Here is a 20,432-nt window from a genome sequence, read left to right as displayed (position 1 = left end):
GTTTTGGATAGAGACAAATAGAGAAAGTTACCTTCAGAGGAGCTATTGCACCAAAAAAAATGTAACAGCACTCTTAACATTTTGGCATTGACCCTTATAGTCACTCTTTTTTCCTAAAACTATATAGTGTGTGTGTGCGTGTGAATGTGTGTGTGTGTGATGTCACATAAATAAGAATACGCTATTTGGCAACTTGGATTTATCCTATACAATGCAATGAGCATATTTTATGTCGTTTATCTTTTTTAAAAGCATTATTTTTAACAGCTGCATAATATTCCATTAGGGATAAAACCTAGTTTTAGGCAAAGTGTAACTCTTCAACATTAATATTTCCAGTTTTTAGCCACAGTAAACAAAAATATGGACAATATTAACATAAAATTAGAAGTTAGAATCAGTAAGACGTATATTTTTAAGTATTTGCATAAAAGAAAAGGGAATACTCTGGAATGGGGACTAGATTTCAAAGTTGGATGAGTAAGTGAAGCTAGGTAGTGTATCATAAGGTCTGTTTTAGTTGCGCTGAGTTTGATATGCCTGTGAAATACTTATTTCGTGTACTATTTAGAAGCTTAATCACCATAATTTTTGATATCGACTGAATTGCCTGTCCCCAGCCCACAATTCAAACGTTGAAGTCCAATACCAAGTACTTGAAAATGTGACTTTATTTGGAGATAAGGTCTTTAAAGGTGTAAAATGAGGTTTTAGGGGTGGGTACTAATCTAATCTGACTACTGTCCTTATAAGATTATATTAAAAAACAAACCACACACACAGAGGAAAGACCAGAGAGGGGAAACCCCAAGGAGAGTGGCCCAAGAAAAAATCAATCGTGCTCACTGGGTTGATCTTGAACTTGCAGCCTTCAGAATTGTGACAAAATTAATTTTTTTAAGCCACACAGTCTTGGTAGTTTGTTTTGGAAGCCCTAGCAAACACACTTCTCAAATATTTTCATTCTAGGATTACTTTTCTCCACACCTTTTCTATGTTATGCCAGCTTTTGTACTCCACAAAGACAAACACACAGAACACAGATGCACATCCACCCCTAGTGTGTGTTGTAGGGGAGGAAAGAGTGTTTCCTTTTACCCATCTTATGTTCATTGGCTGGGGCCCTGAAACAAAATACAGATTAACAAGAGAAAAACATACACATTTATTTTTTAAATTTATTTATTTGTTTATTTTTTGAGACGGAGTCTTGCTCTGTCGCCCAGACTGGAGTGCAGTGGCGCGATCTCGGCTCACTGCAAGCTCCACCTCCCAGGTTCACGCCATTCTCCAGCATCAGCCTCCGGAGTAGCTGGGACCACAGGCGCCTGCCACCATTCCCCGCTAATTTTTTTTGTATTTTCAGTAGAGACGGGTTTTCACCGTGTTAGCCAGGATGATCTCAATCCCCTGACCTCGTGATCCGTCCGCCTCGGCCTCCCAAAGTGCTGGGATTACCGGCGTGAGCCACGGCGCCTGGCCAAGAGAAAAACATATACATTTAATATAAAGTTTTACATGACATAAGGAAATAAAGACCTGAAGAAGGGGTTAAACCTGAGTGTTTTTGCACTAGGTTTGAAGAAGAGTAGAGAGTCATGCAGAAATATAACGAGACAAAAATAATATGAGCCAAGGATAATAAACAAGGAGAAATCGAGCAATGTCTATTTGTTCCGATTCCTCTCATACTGTGCAAGACTCACAGGAAGGTCTTAAGACCTGCTTCAGAGGAAGGTCATAAGAACATTCCTGTCTATGTTGTTCTACTAATTTCTTAGAATGTTCACTGTGTCAAGGCACCATACTTTGGAGTGCTATGTTGTCGTTTTCAGAAACCTGAGGTTGCTCATGGAGTACTATGGAGTAGCGACTTTTTTTTTTTTTTTTTTGGTCCCATTTTAGAAATTTGATTAATGAGTATAAACTAATGGTTTCTGTGTTTGAGACGGAGTCTCCCTCTGTTGCCCAGGCTGCAGTGAAATGGCGCGATCTTCTCACTGCAACCTCCGCTTCCCGGGTTCAAGCGATTCTCCTGCCTCAGTCTCCGTAGTAGCTGGGGTTACAAGCATGCGCCACCACACCCGGCTAATTTTGTATTTTTAGTAGACACGGGGTTTCACCATGTGGGTCAGGCTGTTTTTGAACCCCTGACCTCAAGTGATCCACCAGGCTCGCCTCCCGGGTTCAAAGGTATATGTATGTATACTTATATTTTTTTTATATATAGTATATATATTTATATATGTATATATTTATATGTATATATTTTTATATATGTATATATTTATATATTTATATACACAGAGTCTAACTCTGTCGCCCAGGATGGAGTGCAGTGGCGCGATCTCGGCTCACTGCAACCTCCGCCTCGCGGGTTCAAGGGATTCTCCAGCCTCAGCCTCCGGAGTAGCTGTAAGTACAGGCAAGTGCCACCACGCCCGACTAATTTTGTTTGTATTTTTTTTGGTAGAGACGGGGTTTCAATATTAGCCAGGATGGTCTCGATCTCCTGACCTCGTGATTCGCCCACCTCGGCCTCCCAAAGTGCTGGGATTACTGGCGTGAGCCACCGCACCCGGCCCAAAACGAGATTTTTAGCTCAACTATACATTGCCAATGCCCATGGTAGTCCCTCCACAACAAACTCCACAACAGAATGCTCAGAAGAGTCAAACTTGTCAGGTGATCTTCAGGGACCCAAAGACTACTGTTCCTACCCCTACCAGTGTCGCCCAGGCTGGAATTGCAGTGGCGTGATCACATCTTCCTGCAGCCTGTAGCTCCAGTTTAAGCTATCCTACGTCCTCAGCCTACCGAGTAAGTGATAGTACAGACGCAACGAGTCACAACGGGTTAGTTTCATTTTTTGCAGAGATGAGTTCTCAGTATATTACCCAGGTAAACCTGTTAACTCCTGAGCTGAATCGAGCCTCATGCATCGGCCTCCCAAACTGCTAGGATTACAGGATCTTGCCAACACAGAATACGTGTATCTCGTGCTTTTTTTTTTTTTTTTTTTTTTTTTTTTTGAGACGAAGCCTCGCCCTTATCGCCCAGGCTGGAATGCAAAGGCGCCATCTCGTTTCACTGCAACCTCCGCCTTCCGGGTTCAAGATTTTCCTGCCTCAGCCTCTCAAGTAGCTGGGATTACAGACAACTGCCCCACGCCCAGCAAATTGTTTACATTTTTAGTAGAGACGGGATTTAACCATGTTAGGTAGGCTAGTCTAGATCCGCACACGCCTCGGCCTCCCAAAGTGCTGGAACTACAAAATTGGAAAAATTATTCCCTAGAAAGCGGTGATATTCAGCATTAAAGCTCTTTATGTGAGACTTGAGTGGCTCTGAAAAGAGCCTTTGAGTTCTAAAGTGCCTAAGCACACATTTACTTGGAGCTTGTATACTTGGTGACAGCCTTAGTACCTTCGGACACTGCGTGCTTGGCCAGCTCTCCAGGAAGCAGCAGTCGCACGGCCGTCTGGATCTCCCTGGAGGTGATGGTGGAGCGCTTGTTGTAGTGCGCCAGGCGGGAAGCCTCGCCTGCGATGCGCTCGAAGATGTCGTTTACAAAGGAATTCATGATGCCCATGGCTTTCGATGAGATGCCGGTATCCGGGTGAACCTGTTTCAGCACCTTGTACACGTATACGGAGTAGCTCTCCTTACGGCTGCGCTTGCGCTTCTTGCCATCCTTCTTTTGCGCTTTGGTCACAGCCTTCTTGGAGCCCTTCTTGGGAGCAGGAGCTGACTTAGCTGGCTCAGGCATATTGTCAGAAATTAAGAACAACAGTAAGGATGAAAGCACTTAAATAACAGCTCGTGTCTAGAGTCTCTCCTTTTATACGTCTTTTATGCAAATAAAGAACTCAAATTATTCAGCACTGATTGGGCAATGTGTTAGTGACGCATACATGTAAAATAGCTTTCACCTTATTTCCTTTCTAATTGGTTGTTTCGTCAAAGAATAATTTTAACCAATCAAACTGCGCCTTTTACAATTCTACCGACGACTATAACTAGCTTCTTATTCCTCCATCGAGCACATTCTTTTTCTTTATCCTGTTGGTTGTTATCTCTTGTGCTGCTAGGAAGCCACTATGTCTGGACGTGGAAAGCAAGGCGGCAAAGCTCGGGCAAAGGCTAAAACGCGTTCTTCCAGGGCCGGGCTGCAGTTTCCAGTCGGCCGTGTCCACCGCCTCCTCCGCAAGGGCAACTATTCCGAACGAGTCGGGGCGGGCGCTCCCGTGTACCTGGCGGCGGTGCTGGAATATCTGACCGCTGAGATCTTGGAGCTAGCTGGCAACGCGGCTCGCGACAACAAGAAGACCCGCATCATCCCGCGCCACCTGCAGCTAGCCATCCGCAACGACGAGGAGCTAAATAAGCTTCTAGGTCGCGTGACCATTGCGCAGGGCGGTGTCCTGCCCAACATCCAGGCCGTGCTGCTGCCTAAGAAGACGGAGAGCCACCATAAGGCCAAGGGCAAGTGAAATGATTACTAGTCGAGTCCATCAGTGACCCCGAGTCCCAGAAACCAAAGGCTCTTTTCAGAGCCACCTACTTTTTCTGTAAAGTGCTGGAATACACATACAATGCCTGAAACCCTGTTCTAGTTTTACGAATGCTTCTAACGTTACTGGTCAGTTCATGATTGAAATCCTTGCTCACATTTCGTGCACTAATTTGTCTTACTGGTGTGTCTGCAGTAAAAATGCGTTTATAAAGGTACACAAGAATAGGAACCGATGTTGTAACACCTCAAGGTGTGTCACTACGTTATTTTGTGTATAAGTCCATGGTGTGTATACGTTTTATTATTTCACATAGGCTGTTTATTCATGTGCACTTGTCAGAAAAGGCTGAAAGATTGATACAGTAATAAGAGAACAAAGAAGGATAGCTGCCCATTAGCATTTCAGGGCGGGCTTTTTAAGTTTTAAAAATGACTACATTCCGACTGGGCTCAGTGGCTCATGCCTGTAATCCCAGCACTTTGTGAGGCCAAGGCGGGCGGATCACAAGGTCAGGAGTTCGAGATCAGCCTGGCCAACATAATTGAAAGCCCGTCTCCACTAAAAATACAAAAAGTAGCCGGGCGTGGTGGCGGTCATCTGTAGTCCCAGCAACTTGGGAGGCTGAGGCAGGAGAAGCGCTTGATTCTGGGAGGCAGAGGCTGCAGTGAGCCACGATCGCGCCATTGCACTCCAGCCTGGGCAACAGAGCATGACTACGTCTCAAAAAAAAAAAAAAAAAAAAAAGACCACATTCCTCCAGTGAGATTTGTGTTTGTTGGGTTTCTCTTTTCAAAAAGCGCAATTAACATAGTATTCTAAAGTCAACACTAAACGAAACTAAGCTGTAATGGCCTAACGCCCTCGCTCAGACCTGTAATTCCAGCAATTTGAAAGACCAAGGCAGAAGAATCGCTTGAGCCTAGGTTATCAAGACCGGGCTGGGCAATAAAGCCAGACACCCCCTTCATCTCCACAAAAAGTAAAAAGCCTGCCCTGCCCGGTGGCTCACGCCTGTAATCCCAGCACTGTGGGAGGCCGAGGGGGGCAGATCACTTGACGTCAGGAGTTTGAGACCTGCCTGGCAAACATGGCAAAACCTAAAAATTAGGTTTCTACTAAAAATACAAAAAAATTAGCTGGGCCTGGCAGTGGGCTCCTGAAATCCCAGCTACTCGGGAGGCTAAGGCAGGAGAATCACTTGAACCCGGGAGGCGGGGGTTGCAGTGAGCCGAGATGGTGCCATTGTACTCCAGCCTGGGCAACAGAGGGAGACTCCGTCGTCTCAAAAAAAAAAAGGAAAAACTTAGCCTGGCATGGTGGCTTGGTCTGAGATCTTAGGTACTTGGGAGAAGTAGGCGGGGAAGGATTGATTGAGCCCAAGAGTTCGAAGCTGCAGTGAGCTATGGGGGACAAAGCAAGATCCTGTTTAGGAAAGAAAAAAAAAAAAAAAAAAAACCAGCAGCAAAAACTTAGCTTTATGAACGAAATTTATAAATGGACTACACTGTAAAGCATAATTATTCAACTTTAGTAGAAATCCAGTCACATTGCTCCACAAAAAAAATCTCAAAACTTATTGCATCACACCAGGCTCTGTAAAGAGAACTGATCTGGGCCGGGCGCGGTGGCTCAAGCCTGTAATCCCTGCACTTTGGGAGGCCGAGACGGGCGGATCATGAGGTCAGGAGATCGAGACCATCTTGGCTAACACAGTGAAACCCCGTCTCTACTAAAAAATACAAAAAACTAGCCAGGCGAGGTGGCGGGCGCCTGTAGTCCCAGCTACTCAGGAGGCTGAGGCAGGAGAATGGCGCAAACCCGGGAGGGGGAGCTTGCAGTGAGCTGAGATCCGGCCACTGCACTCCAGCCCGGGCGACAGCGTGAGACTCTGTCTCAAAACAAAAAAAAAAAAAAGAGAACTGATCTGTAAATCTGATATGAAAGGTCATGGCCTACACCAAGCCAACCACACGAAAGTCCACTGGTAGCAAAGAGCCTCCTAAGCAGCTGGCCACCAAGGCAGCCAGAAAGAGCACTCTGGCCACCAACAGCTTGAAGATGTCCCTCAGATACAGGCCCTGAATCATGGCAAACTCCGTCGCTACCAGAAGTCACTGAGCTACTTAAGGGAAAAGCTGCCCTTTCTTAAATATTAGGACAAGGTTGCTGAATGAGATTACAAAAAAAATTAATGCCCCAAGGGTCCTAAATAATTGGAGTTATATCTGTTCCACTGAACAGAAATTATTTGCATCACAAAAATTTGCATCAAAAATAATTAGCATCAAAAATAATTTCTGGTGATACAAATAACAGAAATTATTTGCATCACCAGACAAAAGCCTCCAAGAAGTAACTTCAAGAAGTGTGATACCTTTAATCAATAGTAAATTGTGAGATGATGAAAGCACATTTCCCTGCAAACTCTGTAAAAACTATAAATGTTTTGTAATGGGACACATTATGTCCCCTCCTGTTTTTCCTTAGAAATCTTATGATTTTTCTTAAACTACATTTTAACTAAAACAAGATAAAAATATAGCAATTGCAAGAAAAACTGTCTATGAAGCCCCATAGTAAAACTCCTTGACATCCTTTACTCATTAATCAAATTCGGGCTCAGAAACAATACCCCAAAATGAAGGCCAAAGAAGCAACCTCAAAAGCAAAATTTTTCTCTGACTTTCTCCTGCCCTCCTGTCTCTCAGTCCCATTCTCTTCTGAGGCTAGACATAGAAACTAAAATTCCTCTTTCCCAGCGTGGCTTATGACAACCAGAATCCTTTTTCCCCAAAGCCAGCCATAAAAACTAAAAATATTACTCTAACTTCCCTTCCACCTTTTTGTGTAACAACTGACCACAGAGAAATTATTTGACCCACCTTGTTTAATTGCAGGTCATAACACCCCATTCCAGAGATGGAGCTGTCCCATACTCAATACCCAGAAGGAAAGAATGCATGTTCAAAGAGGTGAGGGATGAAATGAACATTCTAAACCCCTTTGACAGAATAATGGACCCTCCTTTAGCTAAACGATCCCAAAAGTTTAAGTTCCCAGGCATGACAGGATGGAGGCTGCACATCCTGTTTGTTTATACCCTTCTTCCCCTTTCTGATCACTGCTAGATTTTCTCAAAGTCCGATTTGAGGGAATAATACACCAGAAAGCCCCTTTACTTACTTTATCTGGCCCTTTCCACCCTTCTCCATGGTGGTCCAGACAAGACAGGTATTAAGGACCATAAATGACTGCAGGCCTGCAACTGAATGTGACCAGTCTCCTCAGAATGCGGATCATAGACTTCTGCTCTACATTTCAGTTTTATATATAGGACCTAATTATAACTCATTTACATGTTAAATCTTCACCCCAAAGTGATCATGTGACATATGTTACATACATGTAAACTTAATACACATGTGCTTGGGTCTCCTTCATGAATATTCATAGCTCCTCCTATAACCTGTTAAATAAGTATATTTGGCCCACCCATTCCTCAAAAATTCCTGTTTTATCCCTCCCTCCTTCCCTCCAACTCCCTGTCTCTCAGCAAACCAAGGCTACCCTTCCCAGCCTGTCAGAATGGCCACCTTGCAGGCTGCAATACTTTGAGAAATAAAGCTCTCCTTTGCAAATGTATAAACCTTCTCATTCTTCAGTTGACAGAGGCCAAGAAGAGTCTAGATAAACAAGCCTTGCTGGGTTTCTCCACTCAGTTTATTAACATTACATCATACCCTTTTTATCCAATCAAATTTCTACAAGGTTGTCCATATGCTGTTGAACCTAAGCATAAAAGTGGACAATTTTTTCTTGTATCTTTTGTGTTTTCATTCTAAAGGCTTCCTTGAACACGTTAATAAATTTGTGTAACTTTTCTACAGTTAATCTGCCTTTTGCAAGCTAATCTTTCAGCAAAGCTTCAGAGCTTGACTTGGCTCCTATAAAATAATAAACACTTTAATTTTTTATTCTTTTTAGACTTCAAAGTAATTGACCTGATGTTCTTATCTGAGTCTTTCTTGGAGTTTATGTAGCTTCCAGGAATGGCAAATTATTTTCTGGACTTTCTTCTTTTCATGAAATGGCATTGTGCTTCCACAGTGATTTCTCTTCCCCTTTTTTTAAACACCAGAATTAGCAGTTGTAGATGCTGTCCCTCAAAAACATACGATAGAGAGAAAAATATTCATATAATACTTCTCTTATTATTTTTTTTTTTTCATTTTTTGGTCTTGCTCTGTTGCCCAGACTGGGGTGCAGTGTCACAATTATGACACTGGAGCCTCAAATTCCTAGCTTCAAGCAATCCTCCTACCCCAGCCTCCTGGGTCACTGGCGTTATAGGCCTGAGCCACTGTGCCTGGCTAAAAGAATTTCTAATACTGTTCACTTACTGATATTTTGCCATGGAAAAATTCAAACATCAATAATTTTGCTAGTTACCCACCTCTTCTTGCCTCAATGAGTAATGGTTTAACAAGCCCCCTTAGTTCCCTAACACAACTGTATAGACATGTAGATGTAGATATAGATACTTATTGTAGATTAAGTCCAGATGCTATAACTGGGTTCATAGAAGTATATTGAATATCCTCATTGTTTCAAGGCGTATGCTGTCAAGATTTGGTAAAGAATCAAGAAACAGAGAAGAGAAATGGAGAATCCTGGAACAATGCTGTTTATAAAGAATAACACAAGCCACGGCCAGATGCGGTGGCTCACGCTTGTAATGCCAGCACTTTGGGAGGCCGAGGCAGGCAGATCACCTGAGGTCACAAGTTCGAGATCAACCTGGCCAAAATGGTGAAACCCCGTCTCTTCTAAAAATACCAAAATTAGCTGGGCGTGGTGGCTGGTGCCTGTAATCCCACAGCCTGGGTGACAGAGCGAGGCACTGCCTCAAAAAATAAGAATAAAATAAAAAAGAATAATACAAGCTGCATATGTAATGTTGATTTTTCCAGTAAGCACACTTTAAAAATTAATAAACTGGTAAAAGAATTTTAACAATTATTATATTTAACCCAAAATACAAAATCATTATTTCAAAATATAGTCAATATAAAAACATTATTAATGCAATATTTCACATTCTTTTTTAAATCTTAAGTCTTCTAAATATGAGGGACATCCTATTAAATTTGGTATTAAATGTTTGTTGGAAGTAAATGGAATTTCATTGTGATTTCATAAACTTCAATGCTGTAGAATTAAATTCATATATGTGATTGTTCAAAACATATCTAACATTTTCCAATAACTGGAGTATCAGCTTTTGAAATAAAATAACGAAAAATAAGTACAATAAAAATTCAGGCCTGGCACGGTGACTCATGGCTGTAATCCCAGCACTTTGGGAGGCCAAGGCGGACGGGTTACTTAAGGTCAGGAGATCCAGACCAGCTGAGCCAAAATGGTGAAACCCCATTTCTACTAAAAATACCTCCCCCCCGCCCGCCCCCCAAATACATAAGCCGGGCGTGGTGACCAGCACCTCTAATTCCAGCTACTCTGGAGGCTGAGGCAGGAGAATCGCTTAAACTCAGGAGGTGGAGGTAATAGTGTGCTGAAATAATGCCATTGCACTCCATCCTGAGTGACAGAGCAAGACTCCTCAAAAAAAAGAAAGTCAGTCCTCAGCAGCAACAGCCACATTTCAAATGCTCAGTAGCCACAACTGGTTTCTGACTGTTTTATCACAAAACACAGATCCTACGGGAAATTGTGTTCAAGTATGGAGATAATGATAGAAATTACTGATTAATACAAGTGAGCTGGTAAGTTCTTATGTAATCAGGTAAACTTTGCACTGAGTTCTAAAATAAAGCTTTACACATATTTAGAGATGAGGATTATGAAAGGAACTGAAGGTAGCTTCAGATGGCAAAACACCGGATTGACAGATTTAAGAACACTGGGGAGGAAATCAAACTGTGGGGCATAAAGATGGAATTTCCTTAATGGTTCTCACTGACTGTGTTTTGAACCTTTAACCTAAAGTGTATCTTTTGATTTTGGAAACATTTTTTAGTTGTAGATATTAACATTCTCATAATAGAAATGAAAAAAGTAAAATGAAAATAAGAAAACAGAAGATAATATCAATAAACAGGCCTTGGACCTCAGAAGATGACATGTAGGGAGTGTGGAGAGGAAAAGCATAGAGAGGGCATAGCTCTCATTAACAAACAGCCCAGCCCACAGATATGTGATCATATTGTACAAAAGGATTTCAGTTCTTTACTTGCTTCTTATAAAACCATTTTGCCAACATATCTAACCGTTTTACCATGATTTAAAGTGTACAGAAGTTTCTTTTTCTGAAAAGGAGAGAAGCAAGGGACTCATATATATTTCAGATGTGAGACTGAAACGCGTGACAACGTGTAACTTCAGTCAAGACTTGCCCATGAGTCCTAAGATAATTCAAATTTGCAAAATAGACACTAACTTGAAAGGTGCAATTGTATCAATCCTGTGGTTAGCAGAATTTTGATGAATGCCCTAAAATAGGGCAGGTTTAACAGAATTCAAGGAATGAACAGGAATGCACAAAACATTCTTTGTCTCCTCCCCCCCTCCAGCTTGCAGGCATCCGCAGGCATTTGCGGGCAGCGAGAAATTTGGTTTGGCCGTCTCCCCTCCCTGGAGGACGGGGGCTCCAGCATATTCATGATGTCAGTCTCCTTGGACTACATGCCAGCGTCATTGCGGACCTGCTACAACACTTTACAAAATAGCTTTCCAATAAGAAAGAAAACCTAATAGGAAAGAAAAACAAAAAGAAACTAGACCTCGCAACAGGCGCGCATGCGCACTATCCCTTTCTGAAATGTAGTGTTACACAAACGCGAACTTGTAAATCTAAACTCTGCCTGAACCAAAGTAGCCAATAGATTAAAAGTATGTAAATTAAGAATTCCCAAACTGCTCTTTTTATTGGCTAGGAAAAGAACACCTTACAGGGAACCCGATAGGTTGATTTAAAACACTGTGTTAGGCTATAATGTCATTCCTTAAGAATCTTTTCCAGTAAACATTTGTTAACATTTTCAAAGTAATTGGGAGCTGTTGAGTTTGGAAGCGAAAACCAAGTTAAGAAGTCCTGTTATTTGGGTGAGTCCGGTCCTATAAAAGTTCTGTTGGACGTGTCTTAAATTGTTCAGGGCACCTCAGTTCTCTCCCGCAGGGATCTAGAGAAACTGCGCCATTGTTGTCTTATAAAGAAACAACCTTCTAAGACTCTCTTCGCCGCCATCTTTTTCAAGATTCTATACTGAAAATACCTTTTTTTGACGGCTCTTGCCATTATGTCTGGACATTTTAATTTCAACAAAACAAAATAATACCGTTAAATGATTTGAGTCAAACCTGATATTACAGAGGTAGGGATTCCAAGATGTTAGAATTTTACTCTAACACAAATGAAACACAAAGTTCCTTATGTGTAAACAGTGTATCTTAGAAAACCTTGTTTGAATGAATTAGCTATACTCCCTAATGAAACGAGGACTCATTGAGAGATACTTAGACGACGGATTTTAAATGAGTGGATAGGGAAGGGGAAAACTTCAGGAAAATTAAGCAGAACAAAGCAGCGGAGATTGTTGAAAAAAAATTCTAAAGCATTTTCTAATTCAAACACATTCGATTTTTTATAGCTAAACAGGATAAAAGGTCAGTCATTTAAGTTAAATGATAAATGTCTTTGCAGGTCATGCTGTATGCAAAACATCAAAGATACCTGTAACAAAAAAAACAACTTGTTTAAAGGAGCCAGTTCTCTATCCAAATTTACCAATCAGAATCTTGCACTGAAAAAATAAACCAATCGTGAATCGCTCCGAGCACATCCGGAATTTAGCAACCGATCACTAACAGGGATTGTCCACAATCCAATCAGAGTGATTCTGTTCCTATATAAATAGAGGGGTAAACCAATTTTCCTAACCCACTTACTTTGCAGGTGAGGTATGGCGCGTACTAAGCAGACCGCTCGTAAATCCACAGGCGGTAAAGCACCGCGCAAGCAGCTGGCGACTAAAGCAGCTCGCAAGAGCGCTCCAGCCACGGGTGGCGTGAAGAAGCCTCATCGCTACCGCCCTGGTACCGTGGCTTTGCGCGAGATTCGTCGCTACCAGAAGTCCACCGAGCTTCTTATCCGGAAGCTGCCGTTTCAGCGCCTGGTGCGAGAAATCGCTCAGGACTTCAAGACCGACCTGCGCTTTCAGAGTTCCGCTGTGATGGCACTGCAGGAGGCCTGCGAGGCTTACTTGGTGGGGCTTTTTGAGGACACCAACCTGTGCGCTATCCATGCCAAACGCGTCACCATCATGCCTAAGGACATCCAGCTTGCCCGCCGCATTCGTGGCGAGAGAGCGTAAATCGTTTTGAGTGCCAACCTTCAACCCAAAGGCTCTTTTCAGAGCCAATCATTTTCTCCATGAAAAAAGCTGTAATCTTTCAAGACACATTAGACCACGAAACTGCACTGATCGAAACAGACCTTTGAAATAATGGCATTTAGCCCCCTCAATGTAATGCTTAATTTAAAATTCCAAATTCAAGCGCTTCCTCAGGTTTTGCCTGGGGCTCCGCCTCCCTCCCGGGTTTTCCATTGGTTTAGCAGGCTTTGTTTTGCTGTTCAGGCCCTCTGCTTATTTCTTGTACTTTGCTCTCCTTTTCTAACTCCTAGCCACTTAACTGGCCCCCGCTTAACCCATTCTCTTGTTTTCTGGCTCTTAAGGCTCCTCCAAGTGGTGGCCTGTATTTGAGGTCTTAACTGCATAGGCTTTCAACTCCTTGGATTTGCCTTTCCCGGATGTCTGTTTGAACTTGCCCGAGGGGCCAGCGCTTTTGGTCTGCATCAGGCTGTCTTACTCCACTAGTGTTTTGAGACCCAGCTACTTGCCGGCGACGGTCGGCGCCTTGGGTGCGGTCAAGGTTACCCTCTCTGTGCGCCTGATACTGGTCTAAGGCTAAGGTTATTAGCTGGAACACCTAGATCCGTGGCATTAACACAGCTCTTGCAGACTTGAAAGCCTTGCTTAGGTTCTAAACTGCAGGAGTCAAAGCAACGAAGGTGCAGATGGGTGTGTCTGACATACCTGAGAAAGGAAAATGCAAAAATCATGAGCCTTTTCAACTTTCTAGCTGGTATCTTTTGTTTTCCTTTTTCTTTTTTCTTTTTTTTTTTTTTTTTTGAGACGGAGTTTCTTGTTGCCCAGGTTGGAGTGCATTGGCGCGATCTCGGCTCACCGCAACCTCCTCCTCCCGGATTCAAGCGATGCTCCTACCTCAGCCTTCGGAGTAGCTGGGATTACAGGCATAAGCCACCGCGCCCGGCCTTCCAGCTGATATCTTAAAAGAACTTTTCAACTTTAGTAAATACCCTGTTTTAATGAAATCTCATTGAAAGTACCCCATGTTTATCATCAAATGAAAATCCTTTGACGACTTCCAAGTTCTTACAGAAAAATATTCTGCCTTTCCATACAAAGGTACAGCTTCGAAACTAGTAGATGAAGGAGGGAAGGAAAATAAGGAATTCTGTTCCGAAATCATACAGGCTGTTATTTGGAAATGCAGAAGGGTGTATGTACTATATGGGATACTACGTGCTATTTGGAAGAATTTTTTATATTTAAACATTTCAGGAAATTCCTCAGTTTTGAAATGGGGCGGAGTAGTTTCAACTGTCATTGAGAAATTTCTATTAACTTTTTTTAATGTGCTGTTTTCCCTCAAGTTGCACTAAGGAAAGAGGTTAGTCATGTGTTAGTGACAAAGCTGTAAATAGCTATGCAGGCCAAGGTAGCCATAGTAAGAAGTCCTGGAGATTTATGGAAGAAATTTTTGTTCATGGAAGCCTGTCAGACATAAAGACGTAGGTCCTGTGAATTACAGATTCAGTGTATGAGGAAAACAGTATAACTATCCATAATTAAGGTAACTGCTGTCAGATATTTGTACCATAGTGAACATCATATTATGCTGGATAAAAGCATTCTCTATTTAAATGTTGTTTCCTGTATCCTGTACTTTCTTTAAGATTCTACCTCAGCAAGTTTTAACCTGTATTTCTGTTACAGCTGTTGGACTTCAATACACGAGGACTTGGACTTGGTGGGCACAGAATGCATCTTCTTATATCATTAAATCCACCAGAACACCTAGCATGGTCATTTGCCTAAAACAAAGCCTCTGGAAATTTAGTCAAGTTGAGATTTAAAATAAAAGATTACTGAACAGAATTTACCATTGAGTGAATTCTTATTTACAAAAATAAAAGATTAGATAAAGTTTTTATAATTTTAATATATAGTTTTTCTAAATAGGAAAAATCCACACTTACTGAGTGTCCGCAATGGGCCAGAAGTCATGCAGTATTTTACGAAGTCTCCAAAAATGTAAGTTCAATAGTTATCTATTATCTAAAACTAATTTAAACTGAAACTAAGAAAATTTCAGATAATGCTGGAACCAAAACTTTCCCCACCAGGCATTACTGTTTTAAATAAAAAGCCTCAGCAGAATCCTCATCACTTACTCCTGAGGGCTTTATCACCTGGAATAGCTACTAACATGTTTAAATTTTTCATATACAATAAAATAAATGGATTTTTTTTTTTTTTTTTTCTTGAGACGGAGTCTCGCTCTGTCGCCCAGGCTGGAGTGCAATGTCATGATCTCCGCTCACTGCAAGCTTCGCCTCCTAGGTTCACACCATTCTCCTGCCTCAGCATCCCGAGTAGCTAGGACCACAGGCGCTCGCTGCCACGCCCGGCTAAAATTTTTTTTGTATTTTTAGTAGAGACGGGGTTTCACCATGTTAGCCAGGATGGTCTCAATCTCCTGACCTAGTGATCTGCCCGCCTTGGCCTCCCAAAGTGCTGGAATTACAGGCGCGAGCCACCACGCCCGGCATAAATGGATGTTTTAAAATGTACAGGGTCTTAGGCCAGGCAGGGTGGCTCACGCCTGTAATCCTAGCACTTTGGGAGGCCAAGGCAGGCAGATGACCTAAGGTCAGGAGTTCAAGACCAGCTTGGCCAGCATGGCTAAACCCAGTCTCTACTAAAAAAATACAAAAATTAGCCGGGCGTAGTGGCACGTGCCTGTAATCCCAGTTACTTGGGAGGCTGAGGCAAGGAGAATCACTTAAACCTAGGAGGCAGGGGCTGCAGTGAACCGAGACTACGCCACTCCACTCTAGGCTGGGTGACAAAGCAACATTCCATCTTAAAAAAATTAATAACACCAGCCTGGCCAACATGGTGAAACACCATCTCTACTAAAAATACAAAAATTAGCTGGGTGTGGTGGCAGACATCTGTAATCCCAGCTACTCGGGAGGCTGAGGCAGAAGAATCTTTGAACCTAGGAGGCGGAGGTTGCAGTGAGCTGAGATTACACACCACCACACTCCAGCCTGGGCAACAGGGCGAGACTCCATCTCAAAAAATAATAATAATAATAATAAAATGAAATGTACAGGATCTTATATGATTGTGAAGTTACACTATAATTAGTACTGCAAATTTTACAGAAATGAAACTCATATACATACAGTAAAATATGATGTTAACATTCACAAATTTTAGCCTTACTGTGTACTATTCAAATAATAGCCTTGATTTAACCACATATACACAAGAAACTTTCTTCAAAGGCATACACTGAGAAAGTAGTAAATAATACTAGATGTTTTTAAAATAAATTGTGATTTTATTTGGGGAAGATCTCAAATCTTACTCATGTGTCAGATCATATTGTCTATGTACTTGTTGGCACACTATAGTGTGTATCCATTTCACAGTTACATAGTTGCCTGCAAGTACTTATAATTAAAATAAAATAAGTATGTAATCTCTGAATAACCAGTAGTTTCTTCATATTATAAAGATAATAGGTAAAAAGACAATTCAGAAATCCCATTTTATTATTTCTCCATACCCTCCCTACTCGACCTGCCAACAGTAAATATTGATATGTAACATTTGGGAATTTGAAAGGCAAACTTGAAATACTTTTTTCATTTTTGTTTTGTAGTTGCCACCACTAAAAATTGCATATATATATAAAATGGTATACTTCCGAAGATAAGGAAGATAGTCTTGTAAATCAGGCCATGGACACAAGAGTCATGAAAGGGGCAGAGAAATTTGTTACCCCTGTTTTCTCACACAGGAAAACAGAAAATGAAATCACTGAATTTGATGACTATCTGACAATAATGTAACCCATTTGATGGAATTTTTAAATTCAGACACACACACACATACACATACACACACACACACATGCCCCTAGAGTAGTGGAAAATGAGACAAATGCTCTATAGTTCAGTTTAGTTAATGGGAGTAAACAATAGACGCATTAAAATTTTTCTATTGATAATAATTGTTCTTAATTATTAAATGTCATGAAAGCACATTTTCAGAGATAAGTTTACGTTTTGAATTAGAGGGAGATGTAATTTGAGAAGGAATTGGAAGTATTATAAAGATTCTCACAGGGAATTGTTCCAGAACAAAGTTGTAAAATAATAACAATAATAATAAAATAAGAAGAAACAGAAAGGTTACATTGTTATTAGTGTCTGTGAGTGCGAGCAGACAGTATTATGAAAAGGGGCTAAGAGGCTACAGGGCTTTCCCATGAACCTATGAGAAGCCACTGACCTTTTTCATAAGGCATATTTGGTGTTTGTTTTTTAAAATGGGCCGGGCGTGGTGCTCACGCCTGTAATCCTAGCACTTTGAGCGGCTGAGGTGGATGAATCAGCTGAGGTTAGGAGTTTGAGAGCAGCCTGAACAACATGGTGAAACCCCATCTCTATGAAAAATACAAAAACAAATTAGCCAGGTATGGTAGCGTGTGCCTGTAATCCCAGCTACCTGGGAGACTGAGGCAAGAGAATCACTGGAACCAGGGAGGCAGAGGCTACAGTGAGCTGAGATTGAGCCACTGCACTCCAGCCTGGGCAACAGAGCAAGACTCTGTCTCAAAAAATAAATAAGTAAATAAATAGTTAAGAGAAATTGGAGGCTAGAGAAATTAGGGAACTAGTTAGTAAGCATTGGAATCATCCTAGCTATGAGAGAATGAAGAGAGAATGTAGAAGGGAGAATATGTAAGAATTATTTAGGATTCTGTAAAAATCAACCTGATTTTGTGACTGTGTAACAGGGAAGATTGAGGCCTCCCCACAATACCATGAAAATCTGCTTCCTCAAGTTAAAGTAATGACTTCAGGTTGATTCTAAAAATTACTTTTGTGTCAGACCTATGCTATACGCATAAGAACTCTCCAACAGCTAAGATAGTATGAAAATGCCCTTCACAACTTCCATGCTAAGACACTGTTAGTATTCTTTACCAATCTCAAGATATTCATTATAACTGCTACAAAATTTTAATATATGGAGAAAGATTTAAACAAGTTCAGATTTCCTTGAAAACAAGTGCATGTCCTCTGTGGCAAATGAATATGAATATGAATTTATATAAATCAGAGAAACTCTGGAAGATCATTGATTGAATTATTACATTTCATTGCTTCTGTTGCATACCAAACATATTGTGAAATGGATACTTCACAAAGGGCCAGAAATAGAAATACATAAATTCTGCTTCTTTCTCAATGAGCCTAAAAAGGAACTGGAAAATACCACTCCTTTTCCAGTTGATGTAACAGAATTGAAGCAGCGTAAGAACGATTCTAGGAATCAAGAAACTTGTTTTGAGACCTAGGTCCACCATTTAGTGACAGCAAATGGTCATTTCTTGCCATTTAACCTTTCTAAGCGCCAAGTTTCTTAACAGTAAATCAAGCATTTTAGCTATACCTGATATAAATGCATTGTAACTGCCCAAGTGAGGCAGTTAAATAAGTGCTTTGCAACAGTAAGGAACCAGAGGTATGTCATAGTCATTTGGACTGCTCTTGTGGAATACCATATTCCCCACCTAATTATCTTATTCCTTATCACTTTTCATCAAAAGCCTAAATCTTGTCATTCTGGGTACTAAAGACATTCCAGATCCCTTCTCCCCATTAGGGATAGTAAAATAATACCCCAAAAGGAAGGCCTTAGAAGCAGAAGTGAGTGACCTACTGCTATTCTTTGGCCTCTCATCCTCTGTTGAGGCTACAGATAAAACTAGACTCCCTCTTCCCCAAGGTGGTTACTGAAACTAGAATCCCTTTTTCTTCAAAGCCAGCCATAAAACCTAAAAACCTTACAGTAACTTTTCGTCCTCCTTTCTGTGTAAAACCTAGCCATAAAAACGTATATGTCTTATGTTGTTTGGCTGTAGATCATAAGACCCTCCCTCATTACAGAGAGGGTCCTCTAGAATGAGGAAGGAATACTCAGAAGGAAAGAATCTTGCCAGAGGCCAAGAAGAATCTAGGCACAGAGGCCTTGCTATGTTTCCCCAGTCCATTAGCATTAGATGACACCCTTTTTATCCAATCACAGTTCTACATGGCAGTTGGTACTTTGTTGAACCCTAAGCATTAAAATGGACAGTTTCCCCTGTACCTCTGAGCCTTCCTTGTGAAGGTTCCCATGTCACATAAACCTATGATGAATTTTGACTTTTCTATTAATCTGCCTTTTTTCCATTGATTTTCAGTGACCTTTCGGAGGGTGAAGAAGTTTTGCTCACGCCTACATACCTGTATTTTTCACTCATTTTCAAAAAGATTATTTTGAATAAATATTTCAAATCCTCCTATTTATTCAGATCCCCTTCTCAGTCAAGCCACTCTCATACAGGGAGGTATTTTGGCTTTCTCTACAAATAAGAAATTGTGTGATGTAGGCGTGGTTCTCAAAAAATTAAACTCCTGCTTATAACTAGAAACATCACAGGCTACATCCTTTTTTGGGGGGAGGGAGGCAAATAATAATGTAAAATATAATAAAATATTAACTAATAAGCAGAATATAAACAAAAAAGTAAGATTAAGAAGTATTATAATCATGAGATATTTATGGTATTTGGTCCCACTGCAAACTTGTTCAAGAGTTCATGACTTGTTTTGTGCTATGTATTCTGGAGATTCTGGAAATCTATAGACACCTTCTCAAAACCACGCTTTAAAAAAATACTTAAACGGGGTAAGAAAGGTAGTGACACTAAAATTTTTTTTTCTTAAAGTCTGTATATATGCTTTAGTTACACATCAAAAAATAAGATCTAGCAGCAAGTATAATGTTGGCTTGAAAGGTTCACAATTAGTGTATATTATTTCAAGACACCTGTAATAAGTACAAAGTGATATGAAAAATCTATGATTATCATTGATGTGAAATCCAGTGATTAGCTGTCTGTACTCACAAAGGAAATAACCAAATTGCATTTAGGATTTGTAAAAATATAATTTTTTTCCCATCTAGAGTCCCATAAACATCTGTAGAAATTAGATTTTGTCGAGATTTCTCAGTACGATTAAGTGGGCTTTTCTAAAGTCAAAAGCAAAACAAAAAAAAAATAACCTCAACCTCCCAAATACAATGGAAACAGTAGTACGTCCAAGTCAACCCAACTTCCTACAGCCCATTTCTTTGTCCTGGTAACCCCAATGTCAAGCTTCTTGCTCCATTCTCCAAGGTTTTTCATTTATTTTTCCTTCTCTATTTCTTATCTAATCACCAAATATGTATTGGATAGCTAACTCTAGCTCCCTGGTTCATCTCAATCTGTGAGAAAGCAATTTGGGAAAGGAAGTAGATTATAAACTGACAGAGGTTCCTTTCATACTATCTTTTAGCATCAGGGTGGGAGCAATACTTATGGAGATTTACGCAGAATGACAAGGTGAGTAGTCTCCAAAAAGAGAATTCCATTTGGAGAATTCCATCTGAGTGGGAGGGGGGAAAAACCAGACTTTTCGAC

At 40.9% G+C, this 20,432-nt stretch overlaps 3 protein-coding genes across 6 annotated transcripts; 2 read left to right on the top strand and 1 right to left on the bottom strand.

Moving 5' to 3' along the window:
- Positions 1–1,164: 1,164 nt before the first annotated feature.
- LOC102119730 (histone H2B type 1-C/E/F/G/I) lies at positions 1,165–3,817 on the bottom strand. 2 transcript variants are annotated; one of them, XM_074038726.1, is made up of 2 exons: positions 2,898–3,817; positions 1,165–1,476 (listed from the first exon to the last, which is right to left on the bottom strand). In XM_074038726.1, the coding sequence occupies exon 1, from the start codon at positions 3,767–3,769 to the stop codon at positions 3,389–3,391; it is 381 nt and encodes a 126-aa protein (XP_073894827.1). In that variant the 5' UTR covers positions 3,770–3,817; the 3' UTR covers positions 1,165–1,476; positions 2,898–3,388. The 2 variants fall into 2 exon arrangements, with proteins under 2 accessions (XP_073894827.1, XP_065400382.1); XM_065544310.1 differs by having other exon boundaries at positions 3,427–3,817.
- A 227-nt stretch (positions 3,818–4,044) lies between these two features.
- LOC102120368 (histone H2A type 1-B) lies at positions 4,045–4,600 on the top strand. Its single transcript, XM_005553814.5, has one exon. It carries the CDS (start codon positions 4,101–4,103, stop codon positions 4,491–4,493), a length of 393 nt encoding a protein of 130 aa, XP_005553871.1. The 5' UTR covers positions 4,045–4,100; the 3' UTR covers positions 4,494–4,600.
- Positions 4,601–11,534: 6,934 nt separating this feature from the next.
- LOC102120741 (histone H3.1) lies at positions 11,535–14,776 on the top strand. 3 transcript variants are annotated; one of them, XR_010586500.1, is made up of 4 exons: positions 11,535–11,639; positions 12,490–12,799; positions 13,751–14,023; positions 14,615–14,776. XR_010586500.1 is itself a non-coding variant. In XM_065544309.1 (3 exons), the coding sequence occupies exons 2-3, from the start codon at positions 12,497–12,499 to the stop codon at positions 13,886–13,888; spliced, it is 441 nt and encodes a 146-aa protein (XP_065400381.1). In that variant the 5' UTR covers positions 11,535–11,639; positions 12,490–12,496; the 3' UTR covers positions 13,889–14,776. The 3 variants fall into 3 exon arrangements, 2 of the variants coding, with proteins under 2 accessions (XP_065400381.1, XP_005553872.1); XM_065544309.1 differs by having other exon boundaries at positions 13,751–14,776; XM_005553815.4 differs by having other exon boundaries at positions 12,490–14,776.
- The last annotated feature ends 5,656 nt before the right edge of the window (positions 14,777–20,432 follow it).

Source organism: Macaca fascicularis, chromosome 4, assembly GCF_037993035.2.
Source record: "Macaca fascicularis isolate 582-1 chromosome 4, T2T-MFA8v1.1".
In the NCBI taxonomy this organism is placed as follows: Eukaryota; Metazoa; Chordata; class Mammalia; order Primates; family Cercopithecidae; genus Macaca; species Macaca fascicularis.
The sequence above is the reverse complement of the archived record's forward strand: the minus strand, read 5'-3'. Positions and strand labels throughout refer to the sequence as shown.